The 19863-nt window shown below is 40.4% G+C and overlaps 1 protein-coding gene across 8 annotated transcripts in view; it reads right to left on the bottom strand.

Annotated features, from left to right (window-relative positions):
• Window positions 1-19863, bottom strand: part of Nvl (nuclear VCP like) — a 91717-nt gene that overhangs the window by 35637 nt on the left and 36217 nt on the right. For 7 of the 8 annotated variants that reach the window (XM_087906069.1, XM_087906072.1, XM_087906071.1 and 4 more), the window contains exons 18-23: window positions 18123-18222; window positions 15763-15869; window positions 10995-11071; window positions 9423-9511; window positions 7168-7238; window positions 1567-4944 (exon numbers count right to left, since the gene is read on the bottom strand). In XM_087906069.1, the coding sequence (XP_087762195.1) occupies window positions 4900-4944; window positions 7168-7238; window positions 9423-9511; window positions 10995-11071; window positions 15763-15869; window positions 18123-18222 (489 nt within the window). In that variant the 3' untranslated portion in view covers window positions 1567-4899. Of the gene's footprint in view, window positions 1-1566; window positions 4945-7167; window positions 7239-9422; window positions 9512-10994; window positions 11072-15762; window positions 15870-18122; window positions 18223-19863 lie in introns of those variants that run through there. The other variant, XM_087906066.1, reaches the window with a different exon arrangement.

The raw sequence follows: 19863 nt of genomic DNA, 5'->3' as shown, positions 1-19863 counted from the left end.
ACAGAAGAGTAGAGGCAGGACTTCTGGGTAGAGAAAGATCTCTGGGAAGAAGAAAGGTGTGGTCACCAGCCAGACATGGAAGAAGCAAGATGGGCAGTACAGAGATAAGGTAAGAAGCCACGTGACAGAACATAGATTAAAAATATAGGTTTAAGTTATAAGAACTAGTTAAAAACAAGCCAAAGCTAAGGCTGAGATTTCATGATTAATAACAAGTCTGTTCTGAAGAAAATGTACTGTTAGAGGCTTATTCCCTTGAGATGCTTGCATTCACTGGGTGGGTATCTTTAGCCATCTTAAGGTTGTGAAATTTCAGTGAACTTAAAGCACATGGAGTAATGCCCCAACTAATGATGCTGTCTAACCCATGTCAAGCTTGATGGGTGATGTGGGATTCTCCTCTGTATGCTGTGAATGTGTTTTGTTATCATTAGTCAATAAATTAGCTTCTTTGGGCCTATGACAGGGCAGAATCAATCAAGGCGGAAATTCCAAGCAGAGATAGAGGAGAAAAGTAGGTGGAGTCAAAGAGATGTCATGTAGCTGCCAAAGGAAAAAGATGGACGCCCACCAGGGAACCTTACCGGTACACTATGAGTCTCATGGTAAAATACAAAATAATAGAAAAGGGTTAATTTAAGATGAGTTAGTTAATAAGAAGCCTGAGCTAATAGGCTGAGCAATGTTTTAATTAATATAGATTTTGTGTGATTATTTTGGGTCTAGGTGGCCAGGAAATGAACAAGCAGCCTCTGCTAACAGAACATAGTAGTGCTAAATTGAATCTGCTTAGCCTGCATGGACAGGCTGGTAGAAACAAGGTCATAGATTCTTAACCACAAGTATGGGCAAATCATCAAATGGCACTTTCTTGGTTTGGAGGTTAGTCATTCACAACAGAGGATCATATCACACAAGGCCCAAGTTGTCTTTAATCAAGGTAATCCAGGGCCTCTTTAGCTCCCTTTGTGTAGACACTGACGGAACTGTTTCAGCGCAGCCAAGTCCTTCCCTAGGCTAAGTTCTCTTGGCTCAAAGGCTATTTCTATAAAGAAACAAAACAAATCACCACCAACAACCCAATCCTCTACTTTTCATTTGTTTTGCATTATTTGGTTTTTTGTTGTTGTTGTTGTTCTGAGGCAGGGTCTTACTATGTAGCCCAGGAAGGTCTAGAATGATGTAGTCCAAATCGACGTGGAACAGGTACATCCTCTAGCCTCAGCCTCACAGGGGCTGCTGGGATTACAGGCCCAGCTACCACTCTAGACTGCCCTACTGCTTCTTTACCTCATAATCTAAAACTCAAATCCTAGGGAGGTTAAGACTTATGACTTGGGATTCCCACTACCTCATAGTTCTGATTCCTGCACGGTTAAACCCTTTAGGAAATTCTTATCTAATGTGTGACATTTTGCAGTGGCCAAGATACCTGAGAAGAATCAACTTGGAAACAGTAAAAGCTGGCTCTGAAGGATTTTACCCCAACTGTGTGACCTAGTGCTGTGGGCTTCCAGCAGCGGTTTATCTGTTACAGGCCAAACAAGAAAGGTACAGACCACTATGTATATAAGACCAACGAAGGGTTCTTTATTTAATATAGAGAGCAGGCTCTTGTCACAAAGAACTGTTGACACAAACCTCAGGGATGCAGCATTTATAAAGGAAAAAACAACAATGACATCATCGTTAGGTTTCAATCATAGTTAACCTTGTCAAAATCACATCACTTTTCCCTTCCCTTTCCTTCCTCAAACATTTCCCATCAACCCCCACTCACTCTTGAACTTGCCTTTTGTTTTACACACACACACAAAAACAGCCTATCAATCTGTTAAGTCAGTTTAATATTTCAGGACTGGTCAGTTTTTATTGGACTACCAACTAGGGAGGCTCACCCCTGGGAGAGACTAACTCTCTCTCAGCAGTCATTAGCTGCCTATTGTTCTTTGTCGAGTGATGGGACCCCATGAGATCTCACAGCCTTGCGCTGGAATGACTATTAGTATTGTCACGTTCAGGTCTTGTTAGGCAAACATATTGTTAAGGTGTCACAGGTGTAACTTCCTTGTCATGTCTAGGAGACACAATCTCACAGCAGACTTCTGATCTTCTGGCTGTTAATAATCTTTCACTTTCTCTTCCTTGCTATTCCCTGAGCCTTGGGTCCAGTTGTCCCGTAGATGTATCTGCTGGGGCTGGGAACCCAACAAGTCAATCTTCGCAGTATGGCCAGTTGTGGTTTTCTGTAATGGGCTCTGCTGCAAATAGAAGCTTCTTGGATGTGGGGTGAGAGCTATACTTATCTCAGAGTATGCTCTAGAATGCAGTTAGCGGTTATGCTAGTCTATGTGGTGGTAGTATGCTCTCTTCTGCGACCCACAACTTCACTAATCCCAGGTTTCTAGGCTCTTCTTAACAAAAGGGGAAAAGAAATTACAATGAGTATCAAGGAACAATTAGCAGTATCTGGCTCACACCAAATTAGGCACAAAAGTTCTTCTGAAGTTGCCCCTTTACCATATCAGCAGTGTCTGACACAAAATATACTTTTTTAAAAAAAGACAGTTTCAAGATACAGTCTTTGCTGGTCTGGAACTGGGAGATTCCTCTGTCTACCTCCAAGTGCTGGGATTAAAGGCGTGTGACACCATACTTGGCTAAAAAATGTATTTAAAGGTGGCTAAATCTTTGACGAGGACAATAGCTGCAATTCCAAATGTTTCTAAACAGTATGATGAATCTTTTTCAGCAGTTAGATAGACAGACTATTAGGCTGTTAGTATTAGCAAAATCTCAATCTTCATTTTTATAAAATGTAGGATATAAAAAAAAATAGGATGTCAACAGATCTCAGAGTTGAGAACACCATAAGAACACATAAGAGTGTCAAGCAGTATACAGAGCATGTTCAAAAATATCATTTGCAGAAATGCTGGAATCTATTTTCTGCCCAGTAACTAACTTTTGTTCAACTTGTACCACAGCTCTTATACAGTCTGCATTTATGTCCAGGCTACCAGAACTAAAATGTGCTTAGAGCCAACATTTACTTGTCAGGAAGATCTGATATGACAGGCGGTGTTTTCTTTTTGGCTGTAGTAAGTACAGCATCAGACTCAACTGCTCCTGCTCACTATTTAAGGCTTTCCGGCGTTACTTCTAGTTTCCCGATCATCCTCAATTATCGACCTCTACTGAACCTGGTTTGTTTTTCCTTCTAGCTTCTATTGGTTTCCTGGGATCCAATACTGTTCTCCTTTTTGTCCTTCATTGATTAGAGTGTCATCTTGTTTGGTCCTGCAAGCTTCTCTGAAGTCAAGAAAAGGAGACTTTTGACCTTTGTAAACTTGACTTCATTTCAATCATATTTTTCCAATTTATATATTTGTTTCTGTGAGAGACACACCCACAGACTTCAGAGTTCAACTTTCAGGAGTTAGTTCTTTCTTTCTACTATGTGGGTCTCCAGGATCAAAATCAGGTTGTGTGGCTTGGTAGCAAGTACCTTTACCTGCTGGGCCATCTTGTCAACACATTATCAATCTCATTTTTTAATAAAAATATATTTTATTTTTTTAAAAAAAGTGTATGTCTGGGAGCAGGGGAGGGGGGAGTTTGCATACACATGAGCACAGGTGCCTATGAAAGCCGGAGATGTAGAATCTTCTGGAGCTGGGAGTACAGGCAGCTTTGAGCTGCTTATGTAAGAGCTGGGAATCACACTTGGTTCTAGAAAAGAGCACTATGTACTCTTAATTACTAAGTCATTTCTCCAGCCCCATCAATAACATTCTTAAAAGTAATCTCAAAGACTTTGTACAATGAGATAGAATAAAAACTTAGGAAGAAAATGAAGTAATTAGACCTGTTTACAGACAGCAACACTTAAAAGGCTTGATGAAATAATCATGATACAAAATCGCTCACAAAACATCTTAGAAATTCCCTAAAGATACAATCTGAGACAATCTGAACATCAAATCATGATAGTGAATAATAAATTGAAAAAATTATACTCTGAATCTGGTGAGGGTGGAATGTATGTGTAAGAGGTGAAAATGTCTTCCTACAAAGAAGCCTATCAGAAGCACTTGAATCAAGTGACCAGAGTGAAGGTCTTAAGTGACACTGAAATTACATTACCACCCAAGACAGCGCAGTTTATTACTCTATCTTCAAAAGGATGTAAACTAAGTGAACCCAATCGCTGACCTATGAGTTCCAAAGAACTGGCTTTGGGGGTACACAGAACACTTAGGAGGCAGAGGCAAGTGGATCTCTGGGAGTTTGAGGACAGCAATACAAGTTCCAGGCAAGTCAAGGATACATACAAACTGTTTCCAAACAAAAACCCAATAACAACAACAAAAACTTTTGGAAACTATAAGGGAACTAGAAGACTTAGCACACTGGAATAGCTAACGTAGACTAGATCCTTTTACTAGAAATGACATTAGAGCGCTGAGAAAGATGGCTGGAACTCGATAATAGTAGCAATGTGTCAGTGTTTTTGACCGGTTGGTTATGTAGGAAAATATCCTGGTTTACAGAAAACCTATATGAATGTGTATCTGGGGTGATGAGGAATGGGGTGACCACTTCTCAGGAAAAGTTTTTTGTAACTTTATATATGATCAAGATATTTCAAAATAAAATTTTATTTGAAAAAGGCTTTATCAGTCCCCTTTTCTTTCTTTTTCTTAATGAAGAGGTAGGAAGTTTTTCCACAAAGCTGGTCAGATGGGAAACATCATCTTCTCCAGCTGGGTCTCAATAATTTGAAAATAAAATGCTCACAATGAAGTCATTGTCAGGCTGAGAACAGACCCTTCAGAGTGAGTGTGACTCTTGGTGAGTTCCGTGCACTGGACACCTCTATGCCAGGTACTGCAAATGTCACTGACTGAGGGACCTCTGCAGAGCTTCATACATGATTTGATCCTGTGAGGATAGAAAACACCACATAGTGTTGATCAATCAGTCATGGGATAAGACATGTAACCAGCAAACTTCTACGTTGAAGCCCTAGCCCCTAGGACCTCAGCGTGTGGTTGCCCTGCAGACAGGGTTTCTGCAGAGGTGATTAGGGTAAAATAGAGAGTAAAGGCGGCCTCAGTCCCACAGGACTGGGGTTATTGGACGAGGAAGTTTGCACACAGAATGCACAACGGAAGGACATGTGAAGACAGCGGAAGGATGAAGACGACACCTGTGGGACGGAAACCTCAGAACTCTGACGAGACAGCACCTTGATCTTAGACATCTGGTTGAGACCAGTGAGAAAACACAATCTCTACTGCTTACGACTCTCGTCTACGGCACTGGTCACAGAAGCCCTAGCTGTGGACGCAGTGATTCTGCTTTGCTCCTTTCCTGGATGTGCCACAATCTCCATCATTGTCCAGGGAAGTTTGCAAACCAGGCCCAGAGATACTGACCTGTAAACTACCCTGAGTCCGGAGGGAAACAGGAGACAAGAGTCAACGCTTCTAAAGTGTGTTAACATTCCAAGAAACTGCCAGAATGGCTCCCAACGTGACTGTTCCAGCTTCCAGTACAAAATATGAGACATCTAGCATCTCACATCCTCAACCCCCTGGCTGTAGCCAATCTTCCAAAGTTCTGTCAATCCAGTAGGTATGGAGTAGAAGGTCACTGTCACCATATTGACCTGTCCCAGTGTTAGATGGCAATGCTACTCCCACCTATTTATCCCAAGGAAAAACTTAACCATGTGTTCTAGTTTACTTCCAGCTATTTAGAATCTATCCTAGGGCCAGCAAGATGGTTCAGAAGATGAAAGCGCTTACTGCCAGATCCAGCAACCCGAGTTCAATCCTACAGTCCACATGAGAGGAAGATAGAACTCTTAAGACATCTGACGTTTGCTTGCATGCTGCGGTACAGGTATTACTACCCCAACACCAACACCAAAACACACACACACACACACACACACACACACACACACACACAAATAAATATAAAGAATAAAAGGATAATCTATTCAAAAAAGCCAGTTGTGCTAGGTGAGATGGCTCATGCCTACAATCTCACACCCAGAGGAGTCTCAAATAGAGGATCATCATGAACTCAAGGCAGCCCGGGCTGGAGTGAAACCCTGTCTCGAAAACCAGACATAGACTGAGGATGTAGCTCTTCTGGCAGCCTGGTTGCCTGGTAGACACAAAGCCCTGGCTTTAACCTCTAGCACCACATAAAACGAAGTATGTGGTGGTATATGTCTGTAATGTCATCACTGGGAGGTATAGACAGGAGGATCAGAAATTCCACGTTATCCAGTTAGACAGGAAGTTTGAGATCAGCCTGGGCTGTCTCAAATACCAAAACAAATGAACAAAATCAAAATAACACACAACACACACCCCAAACCTAAACAAACAACATCAAAAACCATGAGTAAACAAAGTCAATTCTATTAAATTTTTCTTCTGGATAGGTGAAAAGGTCAGAAATGTTAAAAATAAAATATGCATATGAAGTATTAAAAATATGTATACTCAGGCCAGGAAGATGGCTGAGTGGATGAAGGCAGTTACTGCCAAGCCTGGTGACCTGAGACTAACCCCCAAGCCCCACATGGTAGGTGAGAACTGACTCCACAGGCAGATGCGCACACACAAAGTAAATGTGAAAAACAAAATATATAAAATTTTAGAGAGGGCAAAAGCATTCCTCACTCCTATACTGTAACCTCTCCTTCCAATAAGCAATGTTTCCATATACATTTTCCTTCTGAAAATATAAGCAAAACTACTATTAATTATTTCACCTTTGTAATATAAATAGCATTCAGAGACACATTCCTATACTTAGCATATTACAGACACAATTCCTAAGCTTTTTATTTAATAATAAATTTGAGAGATGTTTTTTGGTCATTCAAGTAGCTATACCATTTCACAGTACGACAGTTAAAGTTTTGGCCTGCTAGTATATATGCCAGTGAAGAGGAGTCTTGTGGCACAGGTCTGTAATTCTGCCACTTGGAGGACTGAAGCAGGAGGCTCATGAGTTCGAGGCTAGCTTAGGATATAAAAAGAGACCATTGCTCAATAAAAAACAAATTAATAAAATTTCTAAGTTCCTATTCACCGACGTAATTCCCCATCTCTTTTCAAGACACCGAGGAAAGTTTCTCACCTTTACTGATATAGATGGCTTTACTTTCCTGAAAGCTTCTTCAAAATGCTTATGGCTGACCTTGAGCTCACCTGTGGAGGAAGCGCACAAACACACACCTCAGTATAGTCCATTAACCTGAAAGACTGAGGTGGGTGATCCCATAGCACCTATTCAAGCACATTTACATATGCCCCTCGCCAGCCCTGCCTCAATGGGAATCTCTCCATTCATCTGGGGAAACAGGACTGCTGGGAAGCACTCTGTGTCTTAGGGATACTGGGATGGAAGAGAAACAGTTGAGGTCAAGCTGTGCAGGCTGCTCACACTGTCAAAATGGCCAGTGTGGTCTCAGGTAGAATCGATAAGAGATTTTAAGTAGAGATGGCCAACAGAACTAGAAATAACCAGCAACCTGTATTACTACCCTAGGGTATATTCTTGAATACAAATTCACGCTACTGAGAAACAAAGGCTAGATGTTCTCTAAGATAAAACTACTAAGAGTACACATGTATATCACAAAACTGGATTAGAAAGGGTTGTAATTTTTATAAGGTTAGGTGATAAAATAGCTAAATGTCAAAATATAACTTGGTTTACAATGTTAACAAGATAACTTAAGTGATGACAATTTATACTTAAAATAGTAAACAGATATTAGGATAACTGAGTTACCTAAAACAAAGAAATACATGTTGCTGAACATTCCACTGATCAGTTAGACAGCAGGGTTAGATATGGTTTGGGCAACGGTACAAAGTCTCTAAAGGCCAGGGAGCTAAAAATGAAAGCCACAGCAAAGCAGAGATGGCAGCCTTTGTTATATGTGCATATACGCAACAACCAGAAAATTGAGTGCAACTCCATTACATGAGAAAAGACCTGCTAACTTGTAGTTGCCAATAAGTGGTAAGATTTGGCTTACAAAGTAGCATACTTGGCATGGGAGGTGGGAGCAAGGAAGATATAACAGATCCTTATCATGTGACCCATGAGCTTAAGACCCTTCTGCTTTGGCTTCTTTGGCATTAAGATTACAGGTACACAACCAAACGAAGCTCTGGATTTTTGTCCATAAAATAATGTAAGTTTGCCTATTATCATTATCAATAATTTCCAAAAGGTACAGAATGTAGTTTCTAAAAAAAAGGGAAGTTTCGATAACTGAATCTTTATATTATTGAGTAAACAAAAACACGCCCAAAAATATCCTTCCTAATAAATATATGCATGTGTGCCAATAAATCTATGTAAGCTAAGGATATGTTGCTGTAACAATATTTAGCTTTAAGATTCGTGGAAGTGGAGCAGAAGAGGTGGCTCAGGATTAAGTGTGCATACTGCTCTTGCAGAAGACCTGAATTCAGTCCCCAGTAGCCATGTCAGGGGACTCACAACCACCTATAACTTCAGTCCCAGGGGATTTTATTGCCCCTGTGATCTCTGAGGGTACCTGCATTCATGTGCACCACCTGACCACGACAGACACATACATAAACATGTGTAAAAGGATACCAGGACACACTTGAAGTTCCCATGAGAGCACATCTGTACACCACAAAGCACTCAGTGACACCTAGGCAGAGTAAGGGCTACTTCTGTACTAGGCATGGCTGGAATACAGGTCACAAATGAATCTTTTTAGGCCACACATACCCAAATAGTAACATCGAAATTACTATTAAAATGTAAGGTAAACAACAAACATGTTGAAAAGGGACCATATCATTCATAAAAGAATACATGGATTTTTGTCTTTGGACTTCCTGGCTTTTGTGACGATAGGAAAAGAATCCTGAGCCTTGCATATGTTAAGAAAATTCTCTATCACTGAGCGATAAAACTTGTCATCTGATTTTATACTTCAAAGAAAAATCTTGATATATGAAAAATCAGGTATTTCTTAATCTTTACAATTTCAGTTGAATTTTAACAGGCAAGTGGGTTGTATTTTAGCAAAAGAATGAAGATTTCCCAAATTGTTAAGAAGCAAACTCATGATAATGGCAGTGAACGAACATATTTGCCTCTATCTAATCACATGTGTATACTGACAGAATATAATGCTGCTTATTAAGAGACACTAAATAACGACTATTATGTTGAGTGTGCATAATATTCCACAACGAATATTTCTAAAGGTCTCATCCAACAGTCATCTTTATTACACACTGTTTTACGAAATGCTAGAAAAGCATCACCTGAAAGGCAGCAGGGTTTTTAAATATCCAGACTGATAAACTAGAATGGAGAGAACCCAGAGAGCCTCATACCTGTTCCAATTGCACTTCTCTGTCCTGTCATTTCTTGTCTCAGGGCACAGAGAGAAGCTTCTCGTACCAAAGCAGAAAGGTCTGCACCCCTGTAATAAAAGACATGTTCTTAGGCATTCTTGGGTATTCTAAAAGATGTTCAATTATAATATACTTAACAATGAGGAAAAAGCAATGAATGAAGGTGGGACAAATTGACTAGGAACAGTAGGAAAAAGCTTTTAGCTTTCATTCAGAGAATTTTTAACCTTTAGAAGAAAGGAATTTGTGGAAAGTATGATACAATGAAAAATAAAAATGACCTTCCACTTAGTCATAGATATTAATGTTGATATAAAACATCTACCCAGAGGCTACGGTACAATGACCTGAATTCAATTAATGGAAACCACATTCAAAAAAAAAAAAAAGAAGAAGGAGGAGGAGGAGGAGGAGGAGGAGAAGGAGGAGGAGGAGGTAAGGAAAAGGAAAAGGAAAAAGAAAAAGAAAAAGAACCCAGTCAAAGACAGATTGGCAGATCCCTGGTGTTCACTAAGGAGCTTAGTCAGCTCAGTCTGATAGGCATGGGCTCCAGTATCTAAAACAACAACAAAACCAAAACCAAACCCACCATGTCTCAAATAACAAGGTGGCTTCTGAGGAACAACAGCCAACACCTAAGGTTCTCTGACCCAAACAAGCACTTGTACACCCTGGATGAATGTGTACACCCCCAACACACACACACACACACACACTTTCTTTATATAATTATTCCAAGTAATAATCACAGGTTGGGTCAGCATAGTCCTAAGAAGGCAATGAAACATCAGTGTTGCCTGGAGCTTTTCTACACTAAGCTTTAACATGATCCACAAAAATTCTTTAAGAGTTTAAACTTTCGAACAAAACATCATTTCCAGGTATCAAATAATCAAGTGTCTATGTTACCATTCATGACTAGCTCTTGGAAGTTAAGTTTACACTGCTGAGCAAGAGCGCTGAAGCCTTCCTCAATGGTGGAAATACTGACTCACCTTACTTTTTTGTGGAAAGTCCAGTATTATCTGCCCCTTGCTCTAGGAGCAAATACCAAGTACCAAAGATGTTGGGGACAAACAACAGGGTTTTAATATGATAGAGCACCTAGAGGGTCTTGGCTAAATCACAACAAGAATAAACATAAAAGTTGAAAGCAGAAATATCAGGTGTCATGCTGTTGTTGCAGGCTCAGTGTGCACATGTATGCAGACTAACCTCCGTCGTGCAGATGTACTTAAAGAACATGCTATCTAGTGAAAGGCACATGCTTTACATATTCTGAAAGAAGAACTAACAGTGAAGGGTAACAATGTGGTCAGGGAAGCTTGAGTACCAATAGGAACAGTCTATGACAGGAATTCAGCATCCAAACGCACAGGTAAGCTGTCCTCTGAGAAGGAAGCAGCAAGAGTCAGACAGACACTACATAAGGCGCTACACAGGAAACCTCATTAGTTTTTCCAACTTAAGAAATGGGCAACTTTTTCTTTCCTGCTGATGAAGAAACTATACTCCAGAGGAGTATAAGAGACCAGAGACTTAAATACTCACGTGTAGCAATTGCAACGAAGGTCATTGGCAATTGCTTCCAAATTTACATCTTCATCCAGTGGAGGTTTGGTGCCATTCTGAATAAGAGAGAAAAGCGAGCTCTGTTTGAGGCATTAAAGGCTCACGCATGCACATCACTCACTGGTTTTTAAAGAAGAAGAAAGGCTGATGACTAAGGGAGTAGAAACAACTCCAAAATCAATGTAGAGTGCCACCGAGTTCAATCTGGAGAATTAGGGTAAGAGGCAGGTTGACGTGCAAGAAGCTGTAAAGGCAAACCACTGATACTCATGGAGTTGGAGGAATTTGTGTTATAGGACTGACTGCAAGGAGAGTAATACTGAACCCAACTTGTTGAGATCAAAAGGAGCCTGTTCTACACAGGACCCTCAAGAAGCTGCACTTATTTTGTTTGTATTTTCTTCTGTTTGTTCATATAGAGATCAGAAATTCGTATCATGTCTTTTTAAACAAACAAAAAAACCAAACCAAAAAACAAAACAAATCCATGTTGCTATTTAATCCCTCATCTAAAACCCAGCCTTGACACTGGAGCCAATTCCTCCCAGTTCATAATTACAGATGCTAAAATGACAAGAATCAGAAAAGTTCAGAATTTCAACACTGAACATAAGCACTATACACACAAATCACACTTAATAATATTCTAAGTAGATTACATGGCAGACTCAAATACTACATAGTTTAAAATAATACTTTTGCAGAGGCCAAAGAGAGGGTTTAGTGGTTAGTAGCCCTGGCTGCTCTTCCAAGAGAAGCTCGGTCCGATTTCTAGTACCCACACATGGTGGTTCACAATCATTTATAATTCCAATTCTGGGAGATCTGACACCTTCTTCTGGCATCCAAGGCCACAGCATGGCTAGTTAATTCATATACATGAAAGATTTTAAAATCCAAAAAATAAATTTTTAACTAAAAAGTTCTTTATGTGGATATGGGTGCATATATGTCACTGCATTCAGGTGGAGGTTGGAGAAATTTTCCGGAGTTGTTTCCTTCCTTCCATCATGTGGGTTCTAAGGACTGAAAACAATGGTCCCCAGGCTTGGAGGCGGTGCCTTTACCCTCTGAGCCATCTTACCAGCTCCACTATAGTTTTTTGTTGTTGTTGTTGGTGGTGGTGGTGGGTTCTTTTTTCCCCTGGTTTTTCAAGACTGTCTTAGGATTTCTATTGCTGCAACAAAATACCATGACCAAAAGGTAAGTGAGTAAGCAGCTCCCCTCCCTGGCCTCTGCATCAGTTCCTGATTCAGGGATCCTGCTCTGTTTTGAGTTCCTGTCTTGACTTCCTTCAGTAGTGAACATCAATGCCTAAGTGTAAGTCTTAATAAACCCTTTCCTCCCCAATTTGCCTTTTGGTCATGGTGTTTCATCACAGCAACAGAAACCAGGGAGTGGAAAATGACAGTTTGAAAGAAAATGGCCCCCAAAGGGAGTGACACTATTAGCAGGTGTGGCCTTGTTGGAAGTGTGTCACTGTAGGGGCAGACTTTGAGGTCTCCTCTCATGCTTCACACAATGCAACAGTAAACTTCCTGTTGTTTCTGAGTCAAGATGTAGAACTCTCAGCTCCACCACCACATCTGCCTGCATGCTTCCACACTCCCCATCCTGACGATAATAGACTGAACCTCTGAAACTGTAAGTGAGCCATCTCAATTAAACACTTTTATTTATGAGTTGCTGTGGTCCTGGTGACTCTTCACAGCTATAAAAAGCCCTAACTAAGACAGAGATAGGGTTTCTCTGTGTATCCCTGGCTATCCTAGAACTTATTTTGTAGATCAAGCTGGCTGTGAACTCAGAGGGATCTGCCTGTCTCTGCTTCCAGTGACTCTTGTTTTTAAAATGTTTTGAAAAACCAAATTAGTTATCTCATCTACAAAAGAGTCCTATAATTCTGTGATATAATTAGAAGGACATAGGGGAAAGTTGTTTACATAGTACTGGTGATTGTACCATAGTGATTTATTATGCAGAAGAACTGGAACATTCCAAGTGTCACCAAAGTGAGACAATCTTGTTAACCTTGTTAAGACCACCATGGTAAGCAACTTCAGCCAATATTAGAGGAGTTTGAGTTGGGGGCTGGGAGGCAGCCCAATGGGAGCTGCTATGAGAGGCTTTAATGTTCAAAAAAAATCTTTCAACCTAACCTTCACGGTCACACAGCACATCAAACCTCCCACATATGTCTCATGTGCCATTAGAGACTTTTACCTGAAATCTACTTTCTAATCAAAAACAATCATAAGGAACAAATTCACCAGGTATTATCTGAGGACAATTCTTATATATATTTCTCAATACCTAAATTCTATTTATGGTCAAGCTGGCATTCAGAGACCCAGTATCTGCTCAGCGTGACCTTTCCTAACACTGGACTTAATGAACTGGGCTTGCGTTCTGTCCTGCAGCTGACAAGAGACAACCTGGCTTGCTCTGGCTCATTCCAATGGGCTTTTTACCATGATGGTGATAAGATGCTGCTGAAGACATAATTCAACATGTCCTTTGTTTCTTCATGAAGACCCAGAATAATTTTTTTACCATATCAGCATATGTGAGCAACTATGAGCGTTCTATACCTAAGTTATGCAGTCTATAATCCCAGAACTTGGGGGTGGAAGCAAGAGATTAGAATTCAGAGTCACCTCATTACATAGTAAACTGTGACACTACATGCTACATGAGACTGTCAAAAAACAAAACAAATGACAACAAATCACACTGTGATTTCTACAAAGACCAATGGAGAGATTATATGACATAGGAAAAATTATTCCCAGCTAACCTATCATTGAATTAAAGACAAAAGGTAAGGATTCTTAATCTGAAAATAATTTCGGGAATACAGTTGAATAAACTATAGAGAAGTAGAATAAACCCATTGATGACATAGGTATAGGATCAACCAAAATAAAGAAACTAGGAAATGTATTTGGGAAAAGCAAACAAACAACAAACCGTGACAAAAGTGCTGCTTCGAGTACTAGGTCTACTGTAACACAGCACGAATACTAAGACTGCAATAGAATGCCAATGTGACAAAACTGAACAAAGATACACAAGGAACAAACAATGGGTAGTAGGCGAGCAATGCCAAGGTGCTGATTGTTTCACTAATTACATATAAGTATCTAACATGAAGTACGGCTGGTGTGATGGCACACATATATAATCTCTGTACCTAGAAAGCAGAAGAGCAACAACCTGAAAGACAGCCTGGGTTACACAGTGAGACCGCTTCAGGCCGACTTTAAAAAGCTATGACTTCCAGCTGGGCAGTGGTGGCACACGCCTTTAATCCGAGCACTCTGGAAGAAGAGGCAAGCGGATCTGTGAGGCTAGCCTGGTCTACAGAGTGAGTTCCAGGACAGCCAGGGCTATACAGAAAACCCTGTCTCAAAAAAAAAGAAAAAAACAAACAAAACCAAAAACCAAACAAACAAACAAACAAAAAAAACTATAAAGGCCAGGCACGGAGGTGCACACTTTTAATTCTAGCAGAGAGGCAGAGGCAGGCAGATCTCAATGAGTTCAAGGTCAGCCTGCTCTACTAGCAAGTTCCAGGCCAGTATAGGCTATGGGCTGAGACCAGCGTCTCAATAACTAACAATAATAACAACAAAGCTAACTATGCTAACTCGGAAAACCAGAAGTCATTATGAAGACTTCAAGTCTCAATGTGTCTCTGAATGTTCCTGATGGACCTGTATTTACTTGTTTTACTTCTTCTAAAACATCCTACTCCAGACAGAATCTAATGATCAAAGATCTAAAAACACAGGGAACATGACTACAGTGATATCTGACAACACTATTTAACACTAACTTTAATCCTTCATTTAGTTTACCTTCATTTTGAGTAGAAAAATGAGACTGGACATTGTGTTCAGTGATCAAAACCAGCCCACTTTGGGAGATGGAAGCCTGGCAAACATTTAAGCTACAGAAAGAGAGTAATCAATCAGCTAACCTAAATTACTACCTGGTAAAACTTTAAAAGTGATACGGGCAGGGCTGGAGAGATGGCTCAGTGGTTAAGAGCACATACTGCTCTTGCAGAGGACTTGGGTTCAGTTCCCAACACCTGAACTGATTTGTATTTTCATAAAGCTTGCCCGAAGATCAGAAAGTAAAACAGCCACACTAGTTACTCATAGAACCAGGGTGGTAGTGGTGCATACCTTTAATCCCAGCACTAGAGGGGAGGAGACAGGTCTTAGGCTCAGTCTCATTCTGAGGATTTGTGGAGGCAGAATAGCCATTTTGGTCTGAAGTAGAGGTAAGAGCCAGTGACTGGCTGCTTTGCTCTTCTGATCATCAGGTTGAACCCCAATATCTGTCTCTGGATTTTTATTATTCATGCTACACTCACATGAGAAGGTTCAGAACTGTGAGTCACTCCAGTCCCCAGGAGCTGATTCCTTCTGACCTTATGGGGCAACTGCTTATTTAGTGCACATAAATTCATGCAGACACACATAGATTTAAAGCAAAATAAAAACATCTTTAAAAATTCTATTCTATTCTATTCTATTCTATTTATTTATTTTTGGTTTTTCGAGGCAGGGTTTCTCTGTAGCTATCAAGCCTGTCCTGGAGCTAGCTCTAGGCAGACCTCGAACTCTCCCCATTCCAGTGCTGGGGATTAAAGGCGTGTGCCACCACCGCCTGGCCAAAATAAAAACATTTTAAAATGATATAAACATAACCAAAAAAAGCCATTTCTTTTACTCACTTTTGTGATAGTCTTTAATATGGCAACCCGATCTGCTGGGGGTGGCAAACCTACAAAGAGTGTTTTGTCCAGCCGGCCTGGGCGCAGAATGGCGGGGTCAATGATATCTAGAGAAAAGAGAAATACAAAAATAAGTCTAATAGAATAGTTTTTTAAAAAATATTTATTTATTTATTTATTATGTATACAATATTCTGTCTGTGTGTATGTCTGCACACCAGAAGAGGAGACCCCGTTACAGATGGTTGTGAGCCACCATGTGGTTGCTGGGAATTGAACTCAGGACCTTTGGAAGAGCAGGCAATGCTCTTAACCACTGAGCCATCTCTCCAGCCCCCAGAGTAGTTTTTTTTTTTAATGTAATTAATAAAAGACAGAAAGTTCTTCTTGAAAAAAAGCTAAAATTTTTGGTCAATTGGGTATTATTAAAGTCAAATGGTCTGGGGCTGGGACAGTGACTTAGTTAGTAAAATATTTACAATGCAAGAACTAAAACCTAAGTTCAAATTCCCAGAACTCATATAAAAAGTAAAGTATGGCAGCAACTGCCTATAACATCAGTACTGGGAAGGCAGAGATAAGAGGATCCTGGTCAGCTAATCTAGCCATAGTGAGTTCCTCATTTGGCAAGAAATCCTGTCTGAAATGCAGGTGAAGATTGAGGAAGACACCCTGAGTTGTTCTCCACATACATGCATGCAAAAATATCCTTCCACACAAATCAAAAGCTACCACTTATCAAAACTGCCTTACGTTCCTCTATGTTCCTGACTCTGAGTAGCTACAGCACAGTGTTGAGCTTCAAACCGCCACAACACTGAGGCTAACTATAAAATTTTCTGACTTCTCCACCAAGAACCAATTTGTAAGTCAAATCTTTTTCAGTAGTCTTTACACCAAGACAGTGAGTACAAGAGGTACTAAAGGCTTTAACTCGTGTTTATGCAGGCAAAGTTAAACACACACACACACACACACACACACACACACACGCATGCACGCACACAGACACACACACAAACATACACGGAAAACTCTCTATTGCATCCACTCACATTTCACCCTTTCTATTATTCTTTGCTGATGCTTATTTTCCACCCTTGTTTCCCCTCGTAGTACAGAGCAAGTTGAGGGCCTTTTGTATGCTACGCATGCAAGTGCTCCACTATAAAGTGATTAGCTATTCTTTCAGAGTATCTTGGCTCATGGCAAATTTTCTTAGTTCTTCACATAAGAATGTATTCTGAGGCTGGACGGTGGTGGCGCACGCCTTTAATTCCAGCACTCAGGAGGCAGAAGCAGGCGGATCTCTGTGAGTTCGAGGCCAGCCTGGTCTACAAGAGCTAGTTCCAGGACAGGCTCCAAAGCTACAGAGAAACCAGGTCTTGCAAAAACCAAAAACACACACACAAAGCAAATACATGTTTGTTGGACACAGAGTTCTAAGATGACAGTTTTTTCAGCTCTTGAAAAGTATTATAACACTTTCTCTAGCCTTTATTATCTTTTGATATTAATCTGCTGTCATTTAAATTTCACAGTGTACATGAACACATGCAGACAAAAACTCAACACATATTAAAAAGTACAAATGTTGGGGTTTAGTGGGGAGTAATGGCACATGCCTTTAATCCTAGCACTCAGAAGATAGAGGCACATGGATTTCTGGAGGCCACCCTGGTCTATAAAGAGAGTTCCAGGACATCTAGGGCTATTACAAAGAAAAAATTCTGTGTATCTCTGGTGCCCAGAGACCAAGAGAGAGCATAGGCTGTCTTGGAACTGAAGTTATAGATGGTTGTGAGCAGATGCAGGTGCTGGGAACTGAATCCAAGTCCTCTGTAAGAGCCTTTAACCTCTGATTCATCTCTCCAGCCCTAGCTTTCTTATATAGTTTTTATCCATCTGCCTAGGGAGGTTGCCTCTCACCGTTCAACACTCAAGATAATTTCTTACAGACATGGCCAAAGACTAATCTGAACAACCAATTATTCAAATGAAATTCCCTCTTCCCAGGAGGCTCTAGGTTGTGTCAAGTTAACAACAAAAACAAGAAGCACAGAAGTCAATAGGAAAAAAAAAACATGAGGATCAGAAAATACTGTTTTTTTTTTTAAATTTAAAAAGATTATTATTTTATGTGTATAGTGTTTTGCCTGCACATATATCTGTGCATCACATGCTTGCCGGGGATCCCCTGGGACTAGAGTTACACACAATCGTTTGCTGCCTTGTGAGTGAGTGTTTGCAACTTCTGAACCATCTCTCCAGTCCCAATGTTTTTTCACTGCAGCATACACAAGAGCTGTATGAGGTTTTATTTCATGGTATGAATGCAACTGTGTAATGTTCTTTCTTACCTGGTCTATTAGTGGCAGCCAAAATAAAAACTTGCTGGCGTGTTTCCAACCCATCCATCTCTGTAAGCAGCTGATTCACCACACGGACACTAGCACCTGTCTACAGAAAACAAAACATCCCCTTCAACATAAAGAAAGCAGCCTACTTCCTCCACATTCCCTCTGCACAGAATACATTTACTAACTTGAATGAGAGTTTATGTTGAAGATTACAGTGACTGAACCCAGAAGTCTCAGGTACTCAGAGGCTAAGGCAAGAGGATCACCTAAATCTAGGGGCATGGGGTCAATATGAGCAACAGAGAGGCTCTTTTGAGAGAGAAAGAGAGAGAGAGAGAGAGAGAGAGAGAACACGGTATGGACGGGAGGAAGAAGTGAGGAAGGAAAGAAGGAAGGCAGGCAGGCAGATGGGCCCAGTGACTACTTCTTAAAGAGTCACTCACCACACACAGATACTGTGCAAAGCACAATCATCAGTGAATTCCCCAATAAAGCTGTTATTCAGTCAAGATGAAAAAAACTGAAGCTTAGAAGAGGTCACTTGTTTAAGGTCTTAGCTCTGCTTAAGGGGAGAAATGAAATCTACCTATGAATCTTACGCTTCTGAATTATTTAGTAGTATTTAGTATAACCTCCATTTGGGCAAATCTAAACTCAGCTTCTAAGCTCTAGATTTCTCCCTATGTCAAGTGTCCCACATTTCAATGCAATACATAAGGAACACTGAGTACATTAAGAATTTTATCTTTTTCTTGAAATGAATGGTACAAAGTATGGCTATTCAGGACAACACCTAAGAGAATAGTTAGAGAGTTAAGTACAGGGTTATGGAGATATGGAAACATGGCAATAGACTACATAGACAATGAAGAAAATAAGAAAGTGGTGCTATGGATATTTTATTATTAATTGCTTTTCTTCAACATAAATTTATAGACTCAGCAATGTGCTTAAACCCAATGATTTTTTAAAAGGATGCACTTGTAGAGATTTATTACTCTCTGGTGACATAGCACTAATAATTAAGACATCATAATCTAGACACAATAACATCAAGAATCACTCAATTTTAGGCATGTGATGGTGGTGCATGCCTTTAATCCTAACACTTGGGAAGCAGAGGAAGATGGATCTCTGTGTTTGAGGTCATCCTAATCTACACGGTTGTTGAAGCATATTCCTTACACTGTGTGAAGACGTGTCACTGTGATTGGTTTAATAAAGAGCTGAATGGCCAATTGCTAGGCAGAAAGAGGTTAGGTAGGACTTCCGGGACTCCGAGAAGAAAAAAAAGGGTCCCCAACCAAACATAGAATCAGCAGCACGAGCAGTATGGAGAGATGAGGTGATGAGCCATGCAACAGAACATAGATATAATAGAATTACCATAGGTTAATTTAAGTTAAAAGAGGGAGAGGGACAAGTTTAAGCTAAAACTGAGCTTTCATAATTAATAAGTCTCCATGTTGTTACTTGAGAGCTGACAGTACAGAGAAAGACTTGCTACACACGGCAGATTCCAGGACAGCGAGGGCTACAACAACAACAACAACAAACAGAATTGAGGGGCTAGAGAGATGGCTCAGAGGTTAAGAGCACTGGCTGCTCTTACAGAGGTCCTGAGTTCAATTCCCAGCAACCACATGGTGGCTCACAGTCATCTGTAATGAGATCTGGTACCCTATTCTGGCCAGCAAGCATACAGACAGACACTGTATACATAATATATAAACAAATCTTT

The sequence above is a fragment of the Myodes glareolus genome, chromosome 5, assembly GCF_982192425.1.
Source record: "Myodes glareolus chromosome 5, mMyoGla1.1, whole genome shotgun sequence".
NCBI classification, from domain to species: domain Eukaryota; kingdom Metazoa; phylum Chordata; class Mammalia; order Rodentia; family Cricetidae; genus Myodes; species Myodes glareolus.
The sequence above is the reverse complement of the archived record's forward strand: the minus strand, read 5'-3'. Positions and strand labels throughout refer to the sequence as shown.